We start from the raw sequence: 20,717 nt of genomic DNA on the forward strand, positions 1-20,717 counted from the left end.
ATTGCACACTCAGACTGGCTTTATAGACACATAATTATATTACCATAAACTGCTAAAAAAAAAAAAAAAAAAAAATTCAAAAAAAAAAAAAAAAAAAAACTTCACGATCCAAGGCAGACGTAATGGCACATCCATGTAAGTGTAAATGTTAAATTCATATTACCATTACTACATACAGTACAAATCTACATAAACAACTATGCATATGGATATTTTAATGCATGAGGAAAGGTGGAACGGAAAATTATTCTGAACTGAAATTTTTATGTGGTACTCATGCCAATTCAAACAGTAGTGACTGCCCAAAATATGCCACCGAGAGAAAGAAAGAGAGAGATGGAAAGAGCAACAGAGAGAGAGGGAGAAGAGAAATGAAAGAGTTTGAGGGAAATCCATTCTGATTCTGTGGAGACTGGGTGGTGGCGAGAAAGATGATCAGGGTCACACAAGGTTTAAAGGATGTGAACCAAATAAGGGCTATTTTTTACCCTTTAACTATAATTAACTAGAAGCCACCTACGATTTTGGCAAAAACAGACAGATCTAATAGGTAAACATGCTTAATGCCTGTTTAATGAGGTGGCCAGGTTGAATCACTTTTAAAAGGTCAATTTCAGGCAACCATATGCAGACTAAAACACACTCAAGGAATTACAAATGGAAAACAGCAGAGTCACACTCTGGTAGGGTGTTGTTGTGCACGCCAGAGATCTCCACTGTGTGTCTGATCTTTTGTTAAAGGCTAGTTTATGTGCGGCCTTTTCAGGATGAGCAGTTCCATTTCCATAGAGATGGCCTGCGGGGTCAGAGTGGGACAAACTGGGCCAGGCTGCTGGAAGTGTGTGTGTGTGTGTGTTGGCCCGTGATTAGCTGGGCTGTTTGTTTGTCAGGCGCTGACACTGCTTGTCCTGTGAGGAGATGGATGGGCGCAGACCTGACAGAGCGCCACACACGCTCACACACCCAGACCAGGACTCACACACACACACACACACACACACACACACACACAAACACGGAAACAAAGAGCCAGGCTCCGAAAGCTCAGAACGAGAGTCGCGGTGACACCGTGGGTTTCAGATGGATTTTCTAGGACAGACACTAATTTTATGCTGTGACCTTCATTGACAAATATTTGATGCTATAAATCACATATGGCTGGCTGGGAGCGCATGTGCGATGGAGGGAGGAGAACGGAGGAGGTTTGGGAGAAGTAGCTAATTAGAAGAGGAAATTATTATCAGCGCCCTTGTGCGCTTGATCTTGCCCCGATCCGCGCAGGATTCCCACACTTTCTGAGGAATGAATTTTCCAGGATCTTTACAGTTGTTTACAACTACTTTACTCATTCAGAAAGATTCACTCATGAACCATTTAGACCAATTGAAATAAACTGAAAAGAATGATTCGTTCACATGTCAGATCTCACTACAGCAACTGTTGCTTTAGCGTTTAGCAGACAAAATATTTCTGAGCTCTAGAAAAATGTATAGTCATATTTAGAAATTTTTATGACTTTAAAGATATTATTTTCCATGCAAATTCTAATTCAGACCGATTTGCTAATGAATCCTTTAGTCCAGACTCTGAACTGGTTTGAGACAGCTTAAAAGATTCATTTACAAATCAGACAATCAAAAGATTCAATGATGAACCAACTCAAAAGAATGATTCACTCACATGCGAGTCACTATGGCTTGCTCAACACAAAATAAATATTTAATCATATAAATAAATATAAATAATATATTTATAAATAAACACATTTTTATAATAATTAAAAAAAGGTTATTTGTGATGAGTTTCAAAATCTACATTTTAATATATTATAATTTTTATTTTATTTTAATATAATATATTTTAATATATAATTTTCAATGATGAATACATAAAGGTGTCGATTTGATGTAATGAAGGCACTCACGCACTCACCTGATAGCTGGCATTCAGAGAGCCAAATCCCAGCCCAGAAATCATATTCTTCACGAGAGTGGGACTTCTGAGAAAGAGAAGAAAGAGAGAGGGTGATTAAGTACATGTGTGGATTACAACAAAACACATCTGACCAGAGCGCATGTTAAAAAAAGCTCCCAAACCCGTGAAAAATGCTGCGGCACTATTCTATTTACAAGAGATAAATAGAAAAGTTAAACAATCGAGAGTAACACATGCATTCTGACACAGCATATACTGCACACACACTACTGTTAGTTCGCTTTTGTGTCGGTGTGCTACAGGGCTGAAATCTGGCACACAGGCCGTCGGCTGGGTAATTTGCCGTCGTCTCTTTGGCAGAGCTTGAGACGGCGTGTAACATCTGTTTGTACAAATGCAAGCAGGCACGCTTTTCTGTGGTGCATCTGCTCACAATGTACCCTAAGCAGTGTAGACACAGACGGAAAAAATACACAGGCGCACAAACACACAAGCATGCACTGCCAAACACAAGCAGGCAAGGCACAAAAGAGACCTTTGTGCTTTTGACTAGAGAGTCAGTAATAGGGTAATGATGGGAAGCCCATTAGGGTAATCATACATGCCAATAACGATTATATCCCCACTTACAGAGCAGACCTACAAGCTTACGCTTTTGCTACAGGGATAAAGCCTGTTTTGGGACTTCTGCTCAATAAATAATCTTCACTTAAAAAGTGCTGTTTTAATCTGGTGTTTCACAGGTTTTTGTGATTACTATGACTTCAGACAGGCTCCTATTTCAGTCTGCAAAGCTAAAGAAAGTCTCAGTAGGCATTCTTAAGAAAGCCAAGAGTGGCAGCACAACTATTTGACATCAAACGTCATTGGTCAACTTGCCTCAAGATGCAATATTTGATTTAAGAGCTACAGCAGAGGTGAAGATCATTAGTGAGTAGTAATTATATTTTGGTTTGGCTACAACGTAAAAAAAAGTAAAAACTATGAATTGTCATATATTTTATGGTAAAAACAGTAAAAGGACAGTCCCAGAAGTCCCTGTGTGATGCATCACATTATATTTTGTATAAATAATTTTGTTTCTTTTTATGTTTGTTATCAGTAATGTACATTAGGGTGTTTTGTTTTACATTTTATGTTTACTTAATGTTTATTGCATTATTTTAGTGTTGTGTGTTACCTTTTGTCTTTGTGTCTACAGTATGGTCAATCTATATACAATTATTGGCCATGTTTTATGGACAGGCCACTTATATTTAACTCTGAATAGAGGTATATTAACATTATATCACTTAATATCTTGTTACTTTTTTAAAAAGTGAATTTCTGACAACCACAGCTGTCTTTTTTTTGTTTTTTTACTGTAAATGTAATAGGACCCCCCCCAGTGTATTACATCAATTCAGGAGTCTTGGAATATAGTACTTTTATGATATTTTTTTGAGAGTGAGTGCTGCACCTTTTCTAATTAGATTTTTGGTTGCATCTCCTTTTTTGATGGTAGAGCACCTCTTTTCAGACAAAATTAGATTTTTTTTTTTTTTTTGGTGAACTTGACAACACCAGACCCCATTCACTTTTATTATATGCCTGAAAATGTAACAAAATTTAATGGAATAATCTGGAACAACAAGAATTTTAATCTTTGGGTCAATTATCACTTTAAAGGTGACCAGTCTGAGTCTACATACCCAGTCATCTTTGGTGGTCTCCTCTTTTGGTACTCCACTTCGTCCACGGTCCAAACAGCACCCTTGACGTTCTCGACCCGCACAAAGCACTTGTGCAGACTCAGGTTATGGCGCACCGCATTCTGGGTAACAGCGACGGGACATAGAGAAGACAGAGCAAAAAGTAGTAGTCAGTCTCCCGTTCCAGCCACGACTCAACGCTCTAGGTATCTTAAGAAGAATCGCGACCGCATCGCTGTCATTGCTGGAAACGCAATTATAGCGCGGCCTGATATAAACAGCCTTTAATAATAGCATAAATCTTATACCTGCTTTCTAATTAAAAGAGTGCATGTGATGATGAGCACAAAAGATTGTACGGCTCAGACTAAGCGTATCTCTCCATCTCGAACCCGTCCCCCTCCCGCCCGCACCATCTCACAGACACACAACCAATTAAGTGCACATTCTACTGACAATGTGGTGCCACACCATCATAACAGTGGGGAGTTAACAAAAAAATCCATCTTTGAATGCAAAAAAATAAGAAACGATGCGCACTATCCCCCCTCCACCATCAGCAAACCCACCCCCTGCTTTTTTATTTTAAATTTCACTAATCAGCCGCTATCTAGAATAACACCCCCAAAGGAGGCCCCTTCCTTTTCATCTGCTATTTGTAGTTTGTTCATGCCCAATTTCATTACCAATTTTAATTCGTGTATAATTAAATCCTGTGTATTTTTTCCGATGCACTCTTTTTTTTTCCTGAATCCATGAGGGAGGGACTGCTGATGCCGGAATCACTCCTAACCATAATTACAAGTGCCATAATCAGGCGAGGCCTCCCTCCTTTGAATAAATTTCCCCATGCAGGAGCGATGATGCTTAGTTTTGCAAATGAGTATGACCCCAATTTCAGCCTGCCACCTCACCGATTTTATTTGCATTCCCATCCGTGATGAAAGACTAATTCTCCCAGTTAAAACATTAGCAGCAATTTAAAGGGGGTCAGCCTCTGCAGATATAAACAAAATGCCGCCTGGCTGTGTGTGTGTGTGTGTGTGTGTGTGTGTGTGTGAGTGAATGAGTGACTGGAGGGGTGGCGGCTATATTAGAAAGATGGCACGCTTGATGCGGATGTCAAATGCGTCTCGGTTCCTTTGGTGACGGCATCCACATGAAGAGGGACGACACTATAGCCACCATTTTAGCTTAGAAATGAACAACGACAGTAAATGTAATGTACAGCTTGAAACTGTGTTCTGCAGTTCAGAGTGAAACTGGATATTAAGGTTATTCAGTTTTTAAAGATATTACAATATACTTTTTTTGCACCACTGAATCGCTCATAGGACCAGGAACATGTATTAAGAAAGTAAATATGGGTCAATTTCAGGCACAGTGGGCTTAAAAGCTACACAGCTTACCAAGGACCAGGCTCAATCTAGATACTAGTGGCCTCACACAAAAAAAAGTACCAGTGTACAAATGGAATGAAATATTTTGTGTGGGTCAGTGTGGGTTACAAATATCTCCCACTTTATATACACAATCATTAGTTAAACTACTGCTGTGAAATTCAGAAAAGCAATGGGGAAGTTAATGAAAGAATTACACAAACTGCTGACAGACATCTCCATAAGCAAAAAAATTAAAAATAAAAATAAAATTGCAGGTGTTGTACATGAGACAAAGGTGTGCTGAGAAATCTGCATTTAGAGCTGGGTCATTCTTTGAAACGGACATCTTTTCCTGATGGATAAATTACTTTCTGATTTTAAACTTTCTATGAGAAAAATAATGTATTGAGGTATTAATAAATTGTATTAATAGAACAGCTAATTTCTTAAAAATTCCATGAAAAATACATATATTGTATTATACACTATCGTTCAAAAGTTTTGGAATTTACTTTTTATTCAGCAACGATGCATTAAATTGATCAAAAGTGACAGTAAAAAGTTAAAAACATTTATGATGTTACAAAACATTACCATTTCAAATAAACACACTTGAACTTTCCATCCATCAAAAAATCCTGGAAAAAAATGTATAGCCATTTCTACAAAAATATTAAGCAGCACAACTGTTTTCAACTTAAAATTTTTTTTTTTTTACTGTATTTTTGTTCAAACAAAAGAAGCCTTGGTGAGCATAAAAGACTTCTTGCAAAAACTTAAATCTTTATAGTGCCACACATTTGCTTTTTATCAAAATAAATGATAAGAAAATTAAGGGGACGTTGCAATTACTAAAAGTTAGCATCAGCTCTACACTTAAGTCTATGAGGGACACAAATAGCAGCAGTTTTGCAGAATGACCCAGCTGGTGTCCATCTTGTGAATAAAAGCCGCCCTCTAACTGATCAATGACTTCCTCTACTCTCCGGACCTAACTTTTCATGAAATATAGATGGCCATTAAGAGCACCGGAGAACATGCATCTCTATTTCTATATTTAATACCAGGCCAAATGACTGGCAAGAGAGGAAGACAAGTGAGAACGTGCAGTTATTAAAATAAAAAGAAGAGAGAGAGAGTGTGAAAAGGTACTATAGGATGGAAGAAAAAAAAAAGATCTGGCTCTGGTGGAGGAGGAAAAGTAGACGGATCCATTAATTGTTAAATTTCATAAAAGTGAAATGAGTTGTTAAAGATATTCCTGCCACTTTCACCTCCTTCCTCTCAACTCTCACTGGCTAAGCTCACTAACTGCTCCTGGGTGCCGCTGCGGTTCAAGACTATTAGCCTGCTGTTCTGTCTCGATGCCCTCAGCCTCCTTTGGTCCCTCTCTCACCTCACCTTCTCCGATTCTCTCCCTACTTCCTCTCCTCCAGAGGCTCAGGCACACAAATGAGCCTTGGGCCAGTGTTGGCTGAATGTGGGGCAGCACCTCCTCAGTCCAGGCTCCAGGCTATAGGTCACGTGAATGGCTAATGAGGAGACTGACTGACAGGAAGCGAGCTACTCTTTGCGGTGTCCGTTTCCTCTCTGGCCTGACAGCACCTTGCCAAGCTCCTAGTCCACAGGGGGAAGAGGAGGATGGGAGGGATGTATTAGCACATCTTTCTGAGGGGCCCGGGCCTTTAATGACCGCTCTTTACTTTGGACAGAAAGAGAGATAGAGAGAGAGAGAGAGAGAGAGAGAGAGAGAGAGAGAGAGAGAGAGAGAGAGATAACCTTTTTTTTTTAATTTTTTTTTTTAACTTTTTTTAATTATCTAAACATACCTTTATATCTCAACATTTTTATTAAGCAATAATATTAATTATTAAAATGCATAGTAGTAGTAAATCTTCCCATTATTATTATAATTATTAAAAAATAATATCATTACTAATATTATTTTTTAATAATAATAATAACAATAGGAAGTTTTAGATTTTAATTTATTTTTGTTCAGCTTCTGTTTTTTAAATACGCTTCATCAATAAAGTTGGACTTGAAGTGTTATCTTTATATTATAATGTGCACACGCAACACCCGTACATGCATTCGTTGATGTCTGGTATCTTCTCTGCCCACCTCGGGTGGCATGAAACAGAGCGTCATGTGATTAAAGCAGCTGAAAGCTTGGGGTCAAAACACACACAGGTGGACAAGGAAATAGGGATGATAGCAGCTGTGGCGGGATCCAGTGGAGTGTGGCATGTCGGAGATGGTCAGGAGATGCTGATCTGATACAGAACCGGCTGCGGACCAGCGGGGTAAACTTGGTGAAGTAAAACTTATGATTATGTTGATTAAAAATAAATAATGATTAATAATAATAATTAAAATATCATAAAAGTCCTGTTAGATCAAAGTTAACCATGTTATAGGGTTTTTATTATTACTATTATTATTATTATTTGATTTATTACCTCATTTAATTGTAATTAAATTAAATTGTACTATTAACTGCATCATTACTACTACTATTAAATATTAATAATGAAAAATATTACTTAATAAAAATGTCAAGGTATAGAGGTATGTTTAGATAATTAAAAAAGTAAAAAAAAAACATGTTTAAGTTCAAAATGGTTATTGTTGATGTCTGGTATCTTCTCTGCCCACCTCGGGTGGCATGAAACAGAGCGTCATGTGATTAAAGCAGCTGAAAGCTTGGGGTCAAAACACACACAGGTGGACAAGGAAATAGGGATGATAGCAGCTGTGGCGGGATCCAGTGGAGTGTGGCATGTCGGAGATGGTCAGGAGATGCTGATCTGATACAGAACCGGCTGCGGACCAGCGGGGTGCATGCTAATCAACCGCTTCAAATTAAACTGTCTGATAAGAGTTACAACATTACGTGTCCATTGACTGATAAAACACAGACTGTGTTGGTATATGCATACACACAGTAGGCAGCCATTTGACTGATTTTTGCATAACTGAAATGGAGAAGTTTTGCCACTTTTTAGTGAAAGTTATAGCACGGAGTGCAAAGGAAATCTCGAATGAGTCAGACTTGAACTTCCTGCTCCCACCTACCAAACACCATTAGGCAGCCCGACGCCACATAACACAATCAAAACAATAAGGAGAGCACATCAGGACACCAAAAAAACAAAGAAAAACAGATCTGGGAATGGCCAGGTCGTAACTTGGCTGTCGGTGTGATGCCAGGCGTCATTAATAACCTCACTGTTATTGGAACTCTACAGAAGGCTGTATCTCTGTTGTACCCGCTGTACCCCTTGGCACGAAGGGTGGATTTATTGTTGTTTGGGTCATGTTGAACAATGGGCTGTGTCTGTTGCTCTGTTTTTATCTCTGTGAGACTTATAAAAGAAGGACCCCATTTGTCTCATTGCTAGAAGGCAAGCATGACTGCTGTAGACTGGTAGTTTCCGATGGTATAAAGGTCTGTTGAGATGATGTGAGATAAAATATTCACAAAACTATCCAAATAGAGTTTACAATAAAAATGTAAAAACTGAACAAAAAAGTAGAAAAAAAAATTAAATAAATCAACCCCACTAAAACACTGCAGAATAATATTTCATACTTAGTTCAAAGGAGTTTCGTTTACTGCATTTGCAGGCAAAAAATTAGCTTGGCTTTAGTGGTGCAAAACCATGGGTCAGGGTTAAGCTGGTAAGCAAATTCCTATATTACTAGCCATTTGAAACTAGCAGTGTATTTTTATTTTTGTAAGCAATATATGAATCACAAGATTTCCATTTCCATTTAAAAGTATGAGTTTGGTAAGGTTTTTAAAATGAATTTCAAAGATGTCTTTTTTCATAAAAAATACGCTAAAAACAGCAATATTGTGAAATATTATCAAAATTTTAAGCAACTTTTTTTTCTGTTATAATATATTTTTAAAATGTTATTTATTCCAGTGATGGTAAAGCTGAATTGTCAGAAGTCATTACTCCAGTCTTCAGAGTCACATGATCCGTCAGAAATCATTCTAATTTGCTAATTTATTTTAATTTCTTATTAAAAATGGTATGTTGAAATATTATTTTCGTGGAAACTGTGATTTCAGGATCCTTTGATGAATAGAAAGTTCAAAAGAACAGTGTTTATTTGAAATAGAAATCTTTTGTAATATTATTAATGTCTTTACTGTCACTTACAATCAATTGAATGCATCCTTGCTGAATAAAAGTATACATTTTACTGAGCCCAAACTTTTCAACGGTAATGTGTGTAAAACGTCAGGTGGTTCCTGCGGTAGCCAAGCACCTGCCATTGCGATGAATAGGAACATTAACAAGTAGTACTTCAAGTATTATTGTGCAAAATGTATTGACTTTTTCACTTGATGGGACATTACCTTCCATGTTGCGGTGTTTCTCCTGAAATAGGCAAACATTCGTGTAAACCAGTTATAGATCTCGTTTAGAGTCAGCTGTCGGTCAGAGGTTTCCAGAATGGCCTGGTTGAATAAAGCCAAGAGAGAACGGAAGAGAGAAAGTGAGCAAGTGTCAAGAGGTGATCCAAATGGCTGTTATTAGTAAGACATTAGCTGATGGACTGTTTCCAGACGGGCAGGCAGTGCATTATTGATAGTGCCGCACACGTTTCAGCATGACTGACACTGAGCTAAGAGATGCGCATAAATCCTTAGTTACCAGCACACACCTCTGAACTCCGCTCAAGAGCACTGGAGCACAGAGCGCACAGTCCAGATCTGACTTACGTGTCGTATGAGGGAGGCGTAGGTGAATGGAGGCCTGACATCAGCGTTTTTGTAGAATTCACAATTCTGTGCAAGTTCTGTAACAGACACAATTATTTCATATATATATTTCAGTGTTGTATAAAGTGATATGTAGAGTAAGATCAGCTTTTCTAGATTTTATGTGGGGGGACGCTAACCTGAAGCGATAGGGGTGCAGAACTTGTCGGAGTTGCGCCGACGGATGGGCCCGACTCCGTGCAGGCTGGAGGAGCTGATGACGGAGGGTCCCTGCCTCATGGGGGTGATGGGAGTTGCGGCAGAGGTGGGGGGATGAGGCAAGCCCTCAGGAAACCCCTCACTTTCTCGTTTTGACAGCGACATGCTAGAGGCCAGGTTCAGCTAAACGGGAGGAAACAAAATTGAAAACTTATTTACAATAAAAACGACCAATCAAAATGAGTTCACCAGTAGCGTATCATATCACCATTCAAAAGCTTTACATTTTTTCAAAAGAAGACGCTCATGCTTATCAAGGCTACATTTATTTGATTTGATTGTGAAATATTATTGTTTAATTATTATTATTTAAAATACATTTAAAGTTTATTTTTTTATTTTAATATATTTCAAAGTGTAATTTATTCCTGTTATGGTAAAGCTGAATTTCCTGCAGCCATTACTCCAGTCTTCAGTGTCACATGATCCTAAAGAAATTATTCCAATATGCTGATTTGCTGCTTAAAACATCTCTTATTATCAGCAATGTCGGAAATAGTTGTGCAGTTTAATATTTTTAAGCAAACCATGATACATTTTTAGTATTCTTTGATGAACAGAGTTCAAAAGAGTAGGATTTATTTGATCTATTTGATCTTTTGTAAAATTATAAATGCCTTTACTGTCAATTTTCATCAAACTAATGCTTCTGTGCTGAATAAAAGAATCAATTTCTTAAAAAAAAAAAAACGTTTGAAAGGTAATTCATATTATATACTAGTATATAATATACTAGTATATATTATATACTTAGTAAACTATAATTTAATGATATCAAATGAGACATATACTCTTAAAATTAAAGGTCCCAAAAGGGTGTTTTTTAGCAGTGATGCCATAGAAGAACCATTTTTGGTTCCCCAAAGAACCTTTCAGTGAACAGTAAAGAACCTTTTCTGCATTTGAAAAATTCCATGGATGTTTAAGGTTCTTTATAGAACCATCGATGCCAATAAAGAACCTTTATTTTTAAGAGTGTACATAACATTGAAATTCACTCCAAAAATCGAAATGTTTATTATCCAATTACAATAATGATGGAATTAGTTATAATAATAATAATATTATTAATTTATGTATTTATATTTTACAATAATATCTAATGTATAAACAAATAATTTACTATAAATAATAACATTTATAATACATAATACTATTAATAATATTTGCAGTGTATTTGTAACTGTCAAATTTCATAAGTTTATAAGCTTTTATACATGTATTATTCAGGTAAATATAGAAAAAAATGCATTAAAACTTGAAAAGTTATGTTTGGGAAGAAGAAAAATTGTATTGCATTCGATATATAAAATGATTATTAATGTTGTTTACTTTTAAGTTGCTTTTTTTTTTTACATAAACATACATTTATACACATATACATAATACCAGAAATAGCACGAAACAATGACAGCGCAAAACAGAAATGCCCTTCTCTCTCTATTTGGCACACGTTAAGTCTCAGCGCAGCCTCGATTCTAATTCGCATCATCTTCGTTGTGTACAGTAATCTCCTGCATTGCAATTACCAACCAGGAAATATAATCATCTTCAAATTGTCATTGGTCTCCCGCTGTGAGAAGCACATCCTGCGATCCTTGCCAGCACATCCATGCCAAAAGCAGTTGGCACAGTGACTCCATTATAAGATGATCCCGTTCACCCGGTGAAATTCAAACAAAGCACCCCACAAATCGCATTTCTCAGACACACGCGGGCATGGGTGCACAAACGAGGCTCCTCGGTGACACATTGTCTGCAATTAAAGCCACACAAGAGGAGCAAAACAAAGCGATACATGGTAGGAGGGGGTAAAACAACAATCTGGCAACAAACAACGCTTGCGGTTACCCGCCCTCATTGTGGCCCTGCTCTGCCCAATTAGCTTCGGTGGGCACGAAGCGCTAGGAAACAGCTTTCCCCATCGCTCAGGGAGTCTTTTTCGGGGTTGCTTGTTTTGTTCTAATTAAAACCATCATGTGCACGTGTGAGCAGCGAGAGATAGAGCGAGCGAGTGAGCGAGCGAGCGAGGAGGGGTGGGCGTAGCGGGGGTTGACGCTAATATGGCGAATTAAACAGCGCCAGCCCTCTTTTCTCTCCATTCTCATTGCCACAGGAGCCAACCTGGCCCATCTCCAGTAATTACGGGAGCAAAATGGTTTAACAGGTACTTAATTAACGCTGGAGCTGTGCCAGTTTGCTGTGCCAAACACCCAACGATCTTAATAGCGGTCAATGCCACACACGGGTTTGAGCGTGTGCTAAGCTCCGCCCTAATGCTCACCCTTACCACTTAATGCTAATTCTTTCTCTTGATCACACTCACAATTATCATTTTTTCATTCTCTCTCTCCCTCGTTCTCATCTAGGTCGCTCGGCCCGGTCACCATTTCCCATTACCATCTAATGGCGGCTGATCCATGGAATTTGTCTCCAAACAGGAGACGCGGCCTACTTTCACCCTCCGCCTTCATTTATATCCCCTCAAATGAAGACACTCCACTTCTAATTGACAATTAATTTCAACATCTTCGTATTTTAATAAGACTCCTCATCAATCTCAGCATGAAATATTCATTAGATTCCTAATAATTGCACAGGCAGCTGGTGGCTTGAGGGGGAAACGCATTGTGATGGCTGCGTGTGAAGCAGCGATGTGGAATATCTAGAAAGTCTAGCCCAAAACACTGTGGCATAAATACAAGCGTCTTTAAGTACAAAAACACTCTTCTAAAGTGGATTGGAGGAAAGCAGGCCAGCTGTAGCTGCTTCAAAGAGAACTCAATCTATAAGAGTCCATCATCACACTTGAGTTGAAGGTGTTTAATGGCTTGCTTGCTTAGGCTTGCTTTTGTAAAGTGCAAGGATAAGTTGAACAGGTAAATGTATGAATCTGCATTGAGACTATAGAGTTTAGCTGCTCTCCAGGAACACGATCCAAGAAGACGGCAGATAAGAGCACAGCACTTCCGCCGTTCTCCAACAGAGAGCGCTCTGCCTCACACAACTGATTAATTGATCATACCGTGTGCCAGACAGTTACTTCACATAAAAAACATGACACACTATCAAAATACAAGTTATCAGAGGAAGTAAGAACGAGACAGAAGTTAAGAACTTACAGGTTGGTTGAAATGCTTTGGCTCTGACGGACGCATGTGCAGGTGGGCCATCATGGCCTGCAGACGCTCGCTCTCTTTGGCCAACTAGGGAACACACATATACACATATATTAGAAAAAAAGCCGTTTTCTTATATAAACCGAATATGTAAAAGTGTTTACAGCTGACAGCTACAAGAAGGTCATTTGTGGTTTGATTTTTCAAAATTGTAATACTCTGTGGTGCTACAGTATCAAAACATCCAACCAGCCTGAAACAGCAAAACACTTATTGCTGATAAATATAATAAATAACAATATATATTATACAGAAATGTTACTTTTTAATCATGTGTATGCAAAAAATTATATATATATAGATATATATATATATATAAAAATAAAAAAATGTCAAAATATTTTTTTATTTTCCTTAATTTATGTATATTATTTTGCACTATTTCTGTGCCATACCGTTTTCTCTGTACGCAGCTGCTAAAGCTTTGGCAGCATAAGTGCACAATTATTTGTCATGCCAATACAGCACATTAAAAACTAAGTGTCGTCATAGTGTGTGTAGCGCTCTTTGGGTGCCGCGGAGAGGAGGGACTCCAGATATTCTCTTGTGACGATAATTTTGCATTCTGCCTGTTAACTGAGTCAGCTCACAGAGATGTTGACATGCCGTTTCACAGCTCTTGATACCTCCGGGAGAAAACATCTCTCTCACCATCCTTCTCCCTCTTTCTCTCGATTGCTGCGTCTCTTTCAGAGACACTTGCCCTGTAACCACACTCGTCCTCGTTTGACATTCCTAACTGCCATTTAGAGGAAGTGTGGAGGCAGGTGGCCCCTCGTAATCAGGGGGCGACACACTGCCTCAGAACACTCTGAGACTGGCACCACACACTTCAGTGGCACCAAAAGTGCTAGAAAAACAGACTGTCGCTTTTTACTGCTCAATAGAGAGTGTACATTAAAATAAAAAAATATATAAAAAAATGCGGCAAATGTGGCATTTCTAGGATTGCCAAGGTATTATGTATGGTTGCTGGGCATAGCTAGGTGATGCTAAGGTTTCTGGGTGGTCAAAATAAAAGCCCCACAATATGAAATCAATCTCAGGATGCGATTAGACTGTTGTTGTGTTGTGCTGGTGCTCTGCGGCTATGCCTGGAATTGCTGAAGTCATCCACAGATCTGGGCTGTTTATTCACCCATTAGCTGATATGTGTGTTTAATGAGCTCAATGCTGGTCAGCCTGGTAATATAAAACAGTGGAAAAACTGAGCTGGTATGCTGGGAGAGACAGCAGGTTGGCCAAGGGTGGTTCTGGTCGGTCTGGGTTGGCATTGGGGCGGTGGGGGTAGAGTAGGTGACAGGACGGAGGTAGACGTAAGAGGAAATCTGCTTGGACGTGGACTGACTCTCTTGTCACTTCTCATCACCCTGCATCGATCTGGACACGTGTTTAAACGTGCTTTGCGGGACACAAAGTGAGCTCGCTGCCCGCGTGCCTGGCAGAGAAGTGTTTTTTGAAACACTTTGTTCTGAGGGGTTTATTTTTGGGAATGAGACGAGACGGAGAACATGGAGGGGAGGTGGCGTGAAAAGAAAAGGGAAACTGACCAATTAGCAGGTCTGTCTGACTGGCAGTCATGATGGGAAGTTGTTCTGCCACGTAAAGCTCGAGGGTCTGAAGTGCCCATCTCAATGTAAGCCCGTCCACGAGACAGATTTTTTTTTTTAAGGGATGTTGATTTACAGCTCCAAAAGTAGAGGAATTCTACCGCTGCAGGCGCAGTAAGGTTACATGACCTGCGTTTTAGTTAAGCGTGTTTGAAAAGGGTGAGCAGCTCCCCTAGAGCGAACGGTCTCTTTAATGCAACCTAATGTGACCGACCGATGTCCTGTCAGCGTCTGCCAATCCTAACTGTCACTAGACGTTCTTCTGACAGTCTCTGTGTCCAAACAAATTACTCACAAGGACAATAAAACATCATCCACCACTAAACATAGCACATTACATGGTCATAAATGATTTATGTTTACAATGAAATGCACCCTATATCACTTGTTTGTGCATTCTCTTAGATAGAAATTTTTTTTTAGGGACAGTTAAATGCTAACTGAATGATAATTGATTGCCATGTTAATTTTAAGTAGCAGTTAATCGGGACAACCAAATTGTAATATCAGTTATTTTCAAATTAATAGTGCTGCCCTACTGAAAATAACAAAACCACTCAGCTGATTAGAAAAATGACTGTAATTTGGCCAACATCAGGAGAGTGAAGCAGAGCACAGAGGGTGTCTGTGGTCAAAGGAAGTCTCTAGCACTTCCCATGTCCACCCTTCTCCTTATCAGCTCTCTCATTAGAGATGACACCGTGTATATGCGCGCGACAGGCAGCCCGCGGTGCTTGCCGAGAGTCCGCGGCATGAGGGATGAGAGAGGTGCTGGGAAACTCTCTAATTGGGATCCATCAAAGGCTGATATTCTGGCCTCCTCTCTCGCACCACACTCTACATCACTCTTCCTTTTACAAGCTCCAGTGATCTCTATCAACTCATGTGACATGTAATGGGCATAAAATCATGCCAGCTAGGTGAGAGTTCTGGAAGACCAAGTCTCAGCATCAGTGCACCATATTGGTAAACACAAATTCAAGCCTTGATCCTCTAAAGTTGACAATTACTGTAACTGCAACATAATTACAAGGCCAAAACATATTTTGGATAAAGCATCTGGCAAATGCATAAATGTAAATGAAAACACAGGAAAAGAGATAGTCGGGCAGCTTGAATATTGCGTTTGCAAGATTTTTAGAGAAATGTTGATTTTGCGTTTGTGCGCGCATCCCACCTGTATCTCCAGCTGTTGAACGACCTGCATCTGGACCCTGCACTGGGCCGTACTGCGATCATCCAGGGCATGTTCACTGTTCAGGTGCCTGAGAGAGAGAGAGAAATGCAAACATGTGATGACGTATCCTGATACACAGTCTACTAGATCAATCCGCGACACTATCTAAACTCCCAGAGGGAGATCTGTAAGCATATTTGGACCATCTGCCACAAACCGTGTCGCTGACCTGCCTGATACAGTGCACACACACACTATATGGCTGTGTCTCAGCCTTTTGGGATTGTCTCACAGTTTGTGCCGCGTATGCTAACGTGTCAACACTACTGTACATGCCCGGGCGTCATGTCCTGACGACACACACACTTAAACCCAAATACAGAGGTCACTGAGGCATCAGAGATCCAGTTGCGGCGTCAAACCATGACTTCACATAAACAAATAACCACATCAAAATACGAGCACAGATAACTGTTTATTTTTCCATTTTGGAGAAGAAACATTTAATGGAATTCTCTTGGGATCACAATGGCCCTCTCAGAGGAAGCCCCTAACAATAGTGGATTTCCACTCGAAAACACACTTTTCACTAGGCGTATAAACTCAATTTCCTCTCGCAAGAAAATAAAAACAATATTAGGACATGAAAGATGTGGAAAGAGAGTTTTCCGCTGAGGATTGTGTCATATGAGCGAATGTGACCATGCTGTTTGCTGAAAGTGAAAAAAACAAAAAAGAAGTTTTATTGTATTTATTGTCACTCATCGAAAGAAAAGAAAATAACTTTAGACATGAACGTCTCTCTATATTAGGTCTGAACGAGTGTCCTAATGTCTCTGTTATTCAGTTGAAATGCAGCTGGAGTGGGATATTATTTTGGAAACGGTTTTGTTTTTTTGTCAGAAAGTGCCGTAGGCCATGAACTGAGTGGGAGTTGAAAAAGGGAAGAAAAAAAACCCCACCTGGATATGACTTCATTTGTTTTACTCATCAAGCGCTGCTTCAGATGGGTGAGCTCTGCCCATAGTTATTCAAGTCATGTTTTCTTTATGAAGCAATCCAAAACACAACAAAACAAACAGATGATGCAGGGCTGAGAACCAAATGAGAAAGCAAAAATCAAAACAAGAAAAGTAAGAGCTTAAAGTGATGGTGTCAGATTGGAAACCAAGATGAACTCTAGGGTCTGCGATCTTGGATCTTTCCTTCACGCCATCTGTCTCATCCTTCACTTTTTATTTACAACAAGTCAACCCCTGCACATATAAACCCAATTCTATAATACAATAAACATTCCTATATCCAAACGATGATGTCATGAAGCATTTGAGTGATGATGTCATTAGTGTGGCCCCTCCCACCTTCTAACAACACACCTGGTGAGGTTTAATGACTCCAAGGTCAGGGGTCACAAGAGCGTATATTATAGAAGATAAGATATCCCTTTCTGGAAGCATTATAAAGCAAAATCTTCCTGAGGATTACTTTACTTATTTGTCCCAGACTAAAAATATAATCTAGTGATGCACAATATATCAGTACCATACCGTTATATTCACATTTTTATTCAAAAGTTATCAGTATTGGCCAATATTATATATTTCATTTAATCTTTAAAAATATTACTAAATTAATATCCATTTTTGATAATGTACATTATAATGTTGCAAACATGCCTAAATTCAATAAATTTAGCTTTTAATGTTTCATTTTTAAATTCTATAGGCAAAATTGTAATATCAGCCAATTATCGGTTATTAGCCACAACATGAAAATAATTCTCAGTTTATTGTAATTTTAATACTGGTGCAGTTAATCTCATCCATTCTCATGAGGGAATTCTTGCATTTTTTAGCACCCTCCTCTCTGGCGTGGGCGGCCCATCGTGTTTAGTTCTCTTCACGATGGGAGAGCGGCAAACGGAAGTGAGTGTGAGTGGCAGAATTTTAACATTCGCAATACACAATCATCCTCATTATCCCGGCCTGCTTTATCTCAGTGACACCCGGCGCATGACACGACCGTTTTGAATGTCCGACTGAAGGAAAAGAGGGGTGCGCATTCGCTCTCTCATGAGAAATTAAACAAAAACAATGATGTCACCCACTCGACTAATCCAGGCGCAGATAGACATTTTTTCCCTGCAAGCACATGATGATAATAACAAAAACATGATCTCATCTTACTCTCCCTCTGCCCCTCTACACCCCCTTCTCTCTCTCTCTCTCTCTTTCTGAATAAAGGAACAGACCACAAGTTTTATGGCTCATAATAAACAGTAGCAGCGTTTTTCAGAGAGACCCGACAATGAGGCAGTGTTTACTCCCTGCACCCTGACCGGGATTTGAGGAGCATTTACAACGGTCACAGAAAAAAAGTCACAAGCCAGCCCCGACAAAGGGCCTGAGTATTCTAACACATTTCGCCCTGAAAACTGAACATCATTAAAGAGCTCAGGATGAGAGTCTGTGAAATAGAACGAAAGAGAGAAAGACAGGATGAAGATTAAGAGCGAATGAGTGTTTTAGCATTCACACACTACTCTAGCTAGAGAGAAAGAGAACACAAGAGATTTCATCCGGGGATAAAAAGTGTCCCTATTATGTCCAGATGAAACTGGCAAGACTTTTTTTCAGCATTTCTTGCACTGAATTCTGTGAAAAGGATTTTAAAAATATATAAAATGGCGTTAAACAGAGCTGAGCGTACTACACTCTTAGTGGTTCATGTTGTATGTGTTTAACTGGAGTGCTTTTTAATAGTTTTTCTATGTAAACATTTGCTAGATCTTGCTGCTTTTTCTGCGGCTTACACATGAGTACCACAAGAAACAAAGTCAACTTATAACAAGATCAACTGTTGACATGCAGGCCAGCTCATCATGTTTCATTTCAAAACACTGGACCAATCAGAAGAAGCAGGGGGCGGGGTGAACATCACTAGTGTGTTATAGTAGCAACTGATAATTATTTTACCTCAAAAGAGGTGCTTAAATGGCCAGGACATAATATAATATAATATAATATAATATAATATAATATAATATAATATAATATAATATAATATAATATAATATAATATAATATAATATAATATAATATAATATAATATAATATAATATAATATAATATAATATAATATAATATAATATAATATAATATAATATAATATAATATAATATAATATAATATAATATAATATAATATAATATAATATAATATAATATAATATAATATAATATAAAATATATAATATAATATATAACCTTCATATTGCATGAATGTCTTCTGTACCGTTGACTCCCTAAAGGAACAGTTCAAATTGATCAAAATTACCATGGTTGTTTAAAAACACCACATTCATCTTGAAAACCGTGGTATGACAGTCAAAAACATCCATCTAGTGCATGTTTAGATAGACCAGCAATTAAAATAGCAGTGCAAAACGAAAAACATTCTGTGTGAATGTCCCCTTATTGGAAGCTGAAAGCATTTTTTAAATGACCCAAACTGAACATGTATGGGGCAAGGGATGTGTAGAGCTTTGTGAATGGTGGGCGTTCGTTCGGCGGGCACCGATTCCATGAGGGCCTCATTTCCTACTATAAGTGGCAGGCAGCCAGATGGGGCTATAGAATAGTCAAAAAGAACAGAAGGAGAGAGAGAAAGAGACTCCTCTCTTCCTGTCTTTAGCGATGACTAAAGTGTTCTGACTAGGCCACGGTGCACAGCACTGATGGCAATATCTGTCACTCCCTCCCTTCTTATCTTGTGTCCTCCCCCCCCTTCTCTGCTTGCCCCGAGGCTATGTGAAATGAGACACAGCGCAACCAAACAACAGCTTTACTCTTAAAACTTTCCCAGACTCTCCGGCTCTTTGATGTGCGTGTCAGCGACCATCATACGCGCTTCCCGCTCCCGCCCACGTGCACCGAACACGCTCTTCACCCCTGTCGCCAGGGACGACCAGAGGAAATTTACATACACATCTTTCCGGCCTGTCAATACAGCGGTCCCCTCGAGGAAGCACAGCTCTGCAGTCAAAAGACGATGTGAGGGTCTAGTATCTCGTCAAAGGAAATAAACACGCAGGGAAGTGACCGCCACTCATTAACGGACAAGAACACCCGGCTACTGTAACAGACGAAGTTGACCTGCCGGATATCAAAGGAGGTGTTTGAGGGAGAGAAAATAAACAGCAGAGAGAACGTGCGTTGCAAGCCTCGAGTCCACTGGGGCAACGGCAACGGCAACAGTCTGGCTCGCACCACTGTGACAGGCGGACATGTCAGGACTTTCCACTGTGAAGTCTCATTATTTTAACACACAGAGACAATGGGACTGTTTACATCGTCTTCCCTGTCTGATCTCTTCCTCTCTTTATCTCCCCTCGTCCCCCCAACATCCCTAAAGACCCCAAACTGGCAAACACCGGCGCAAAGAAAAAGAGATGGCGAGAAGAAAGAAGATTGGGAAAAGGGAGATAGAGGAGGGGAGGGAGCCTCTTTTTGATGTCTTTGCTTGTATCCAAGAAACAAAAGCTTCTAATTGTAAATGAGCTAATTAAGTCAACCACTAACGAAGCGTGAAAACAATTTGCTTGACCCAGCAGTGGAGCGCTCAGGGATGGAGAGGCGGAATTATGGGAGCGGGGAGCTAATCGGCCTCTGACAGCATTGAAGAGATGTGGGCAGCTACCTGATCAGACACACACACACACACACACACACACACACACACACACA

General features: G+C 39.3%; 1 protein-coding gene across 1 annotated transcript in view; it reads right to left on the reverse strand.

Moving 5' to 3' along the window:
• Window positions 1-20,717, reverse strand: part of LOC107656011 (forkhead box protein P4-like) — a 130,506-nt gene that overhangs the window by 4,291 nt on the left and 105,498 nt on the right. Inside the window, 7 exon segments of the mRNA XM_016443660.1 lie at window positions 1,933-1,999; window positions 3,627-3,748; window positions 9,384-9,485; window positions 9,750-9,826; window positions 9,929-10,130; window positions 13,130-13,213; window positions 15,974-16,061. Coding sequence (XP_016299146.1) covers window positions 1,933-1,999; window positions 3,627-3,748; window positions 9,384-9,485; window positions 9,750-9,826; window positions 9,929-10,130; window positions 13,130-13,213; window positions 15,974-16,061 — 742 coding nt within the window.

This window comes from Sinocyclocheilus anshuiensis, unplaced genomic scaffold (genome assembly GCF_001515605.1).
Source record: "Sinocyclocheilus anshuiensis isolate Anshui unplaced genomic scaffold, SAMN03320099.WGS_v1.1 scaffold51, whole genome shotgun sequence".
NCBI lineage: Eukaryota > Metazoa > Chordata > Actinopteri > Cypriniformes > Cyprinidae > Sinocyclocheilus > Sinocyclocheilus anshuiensis.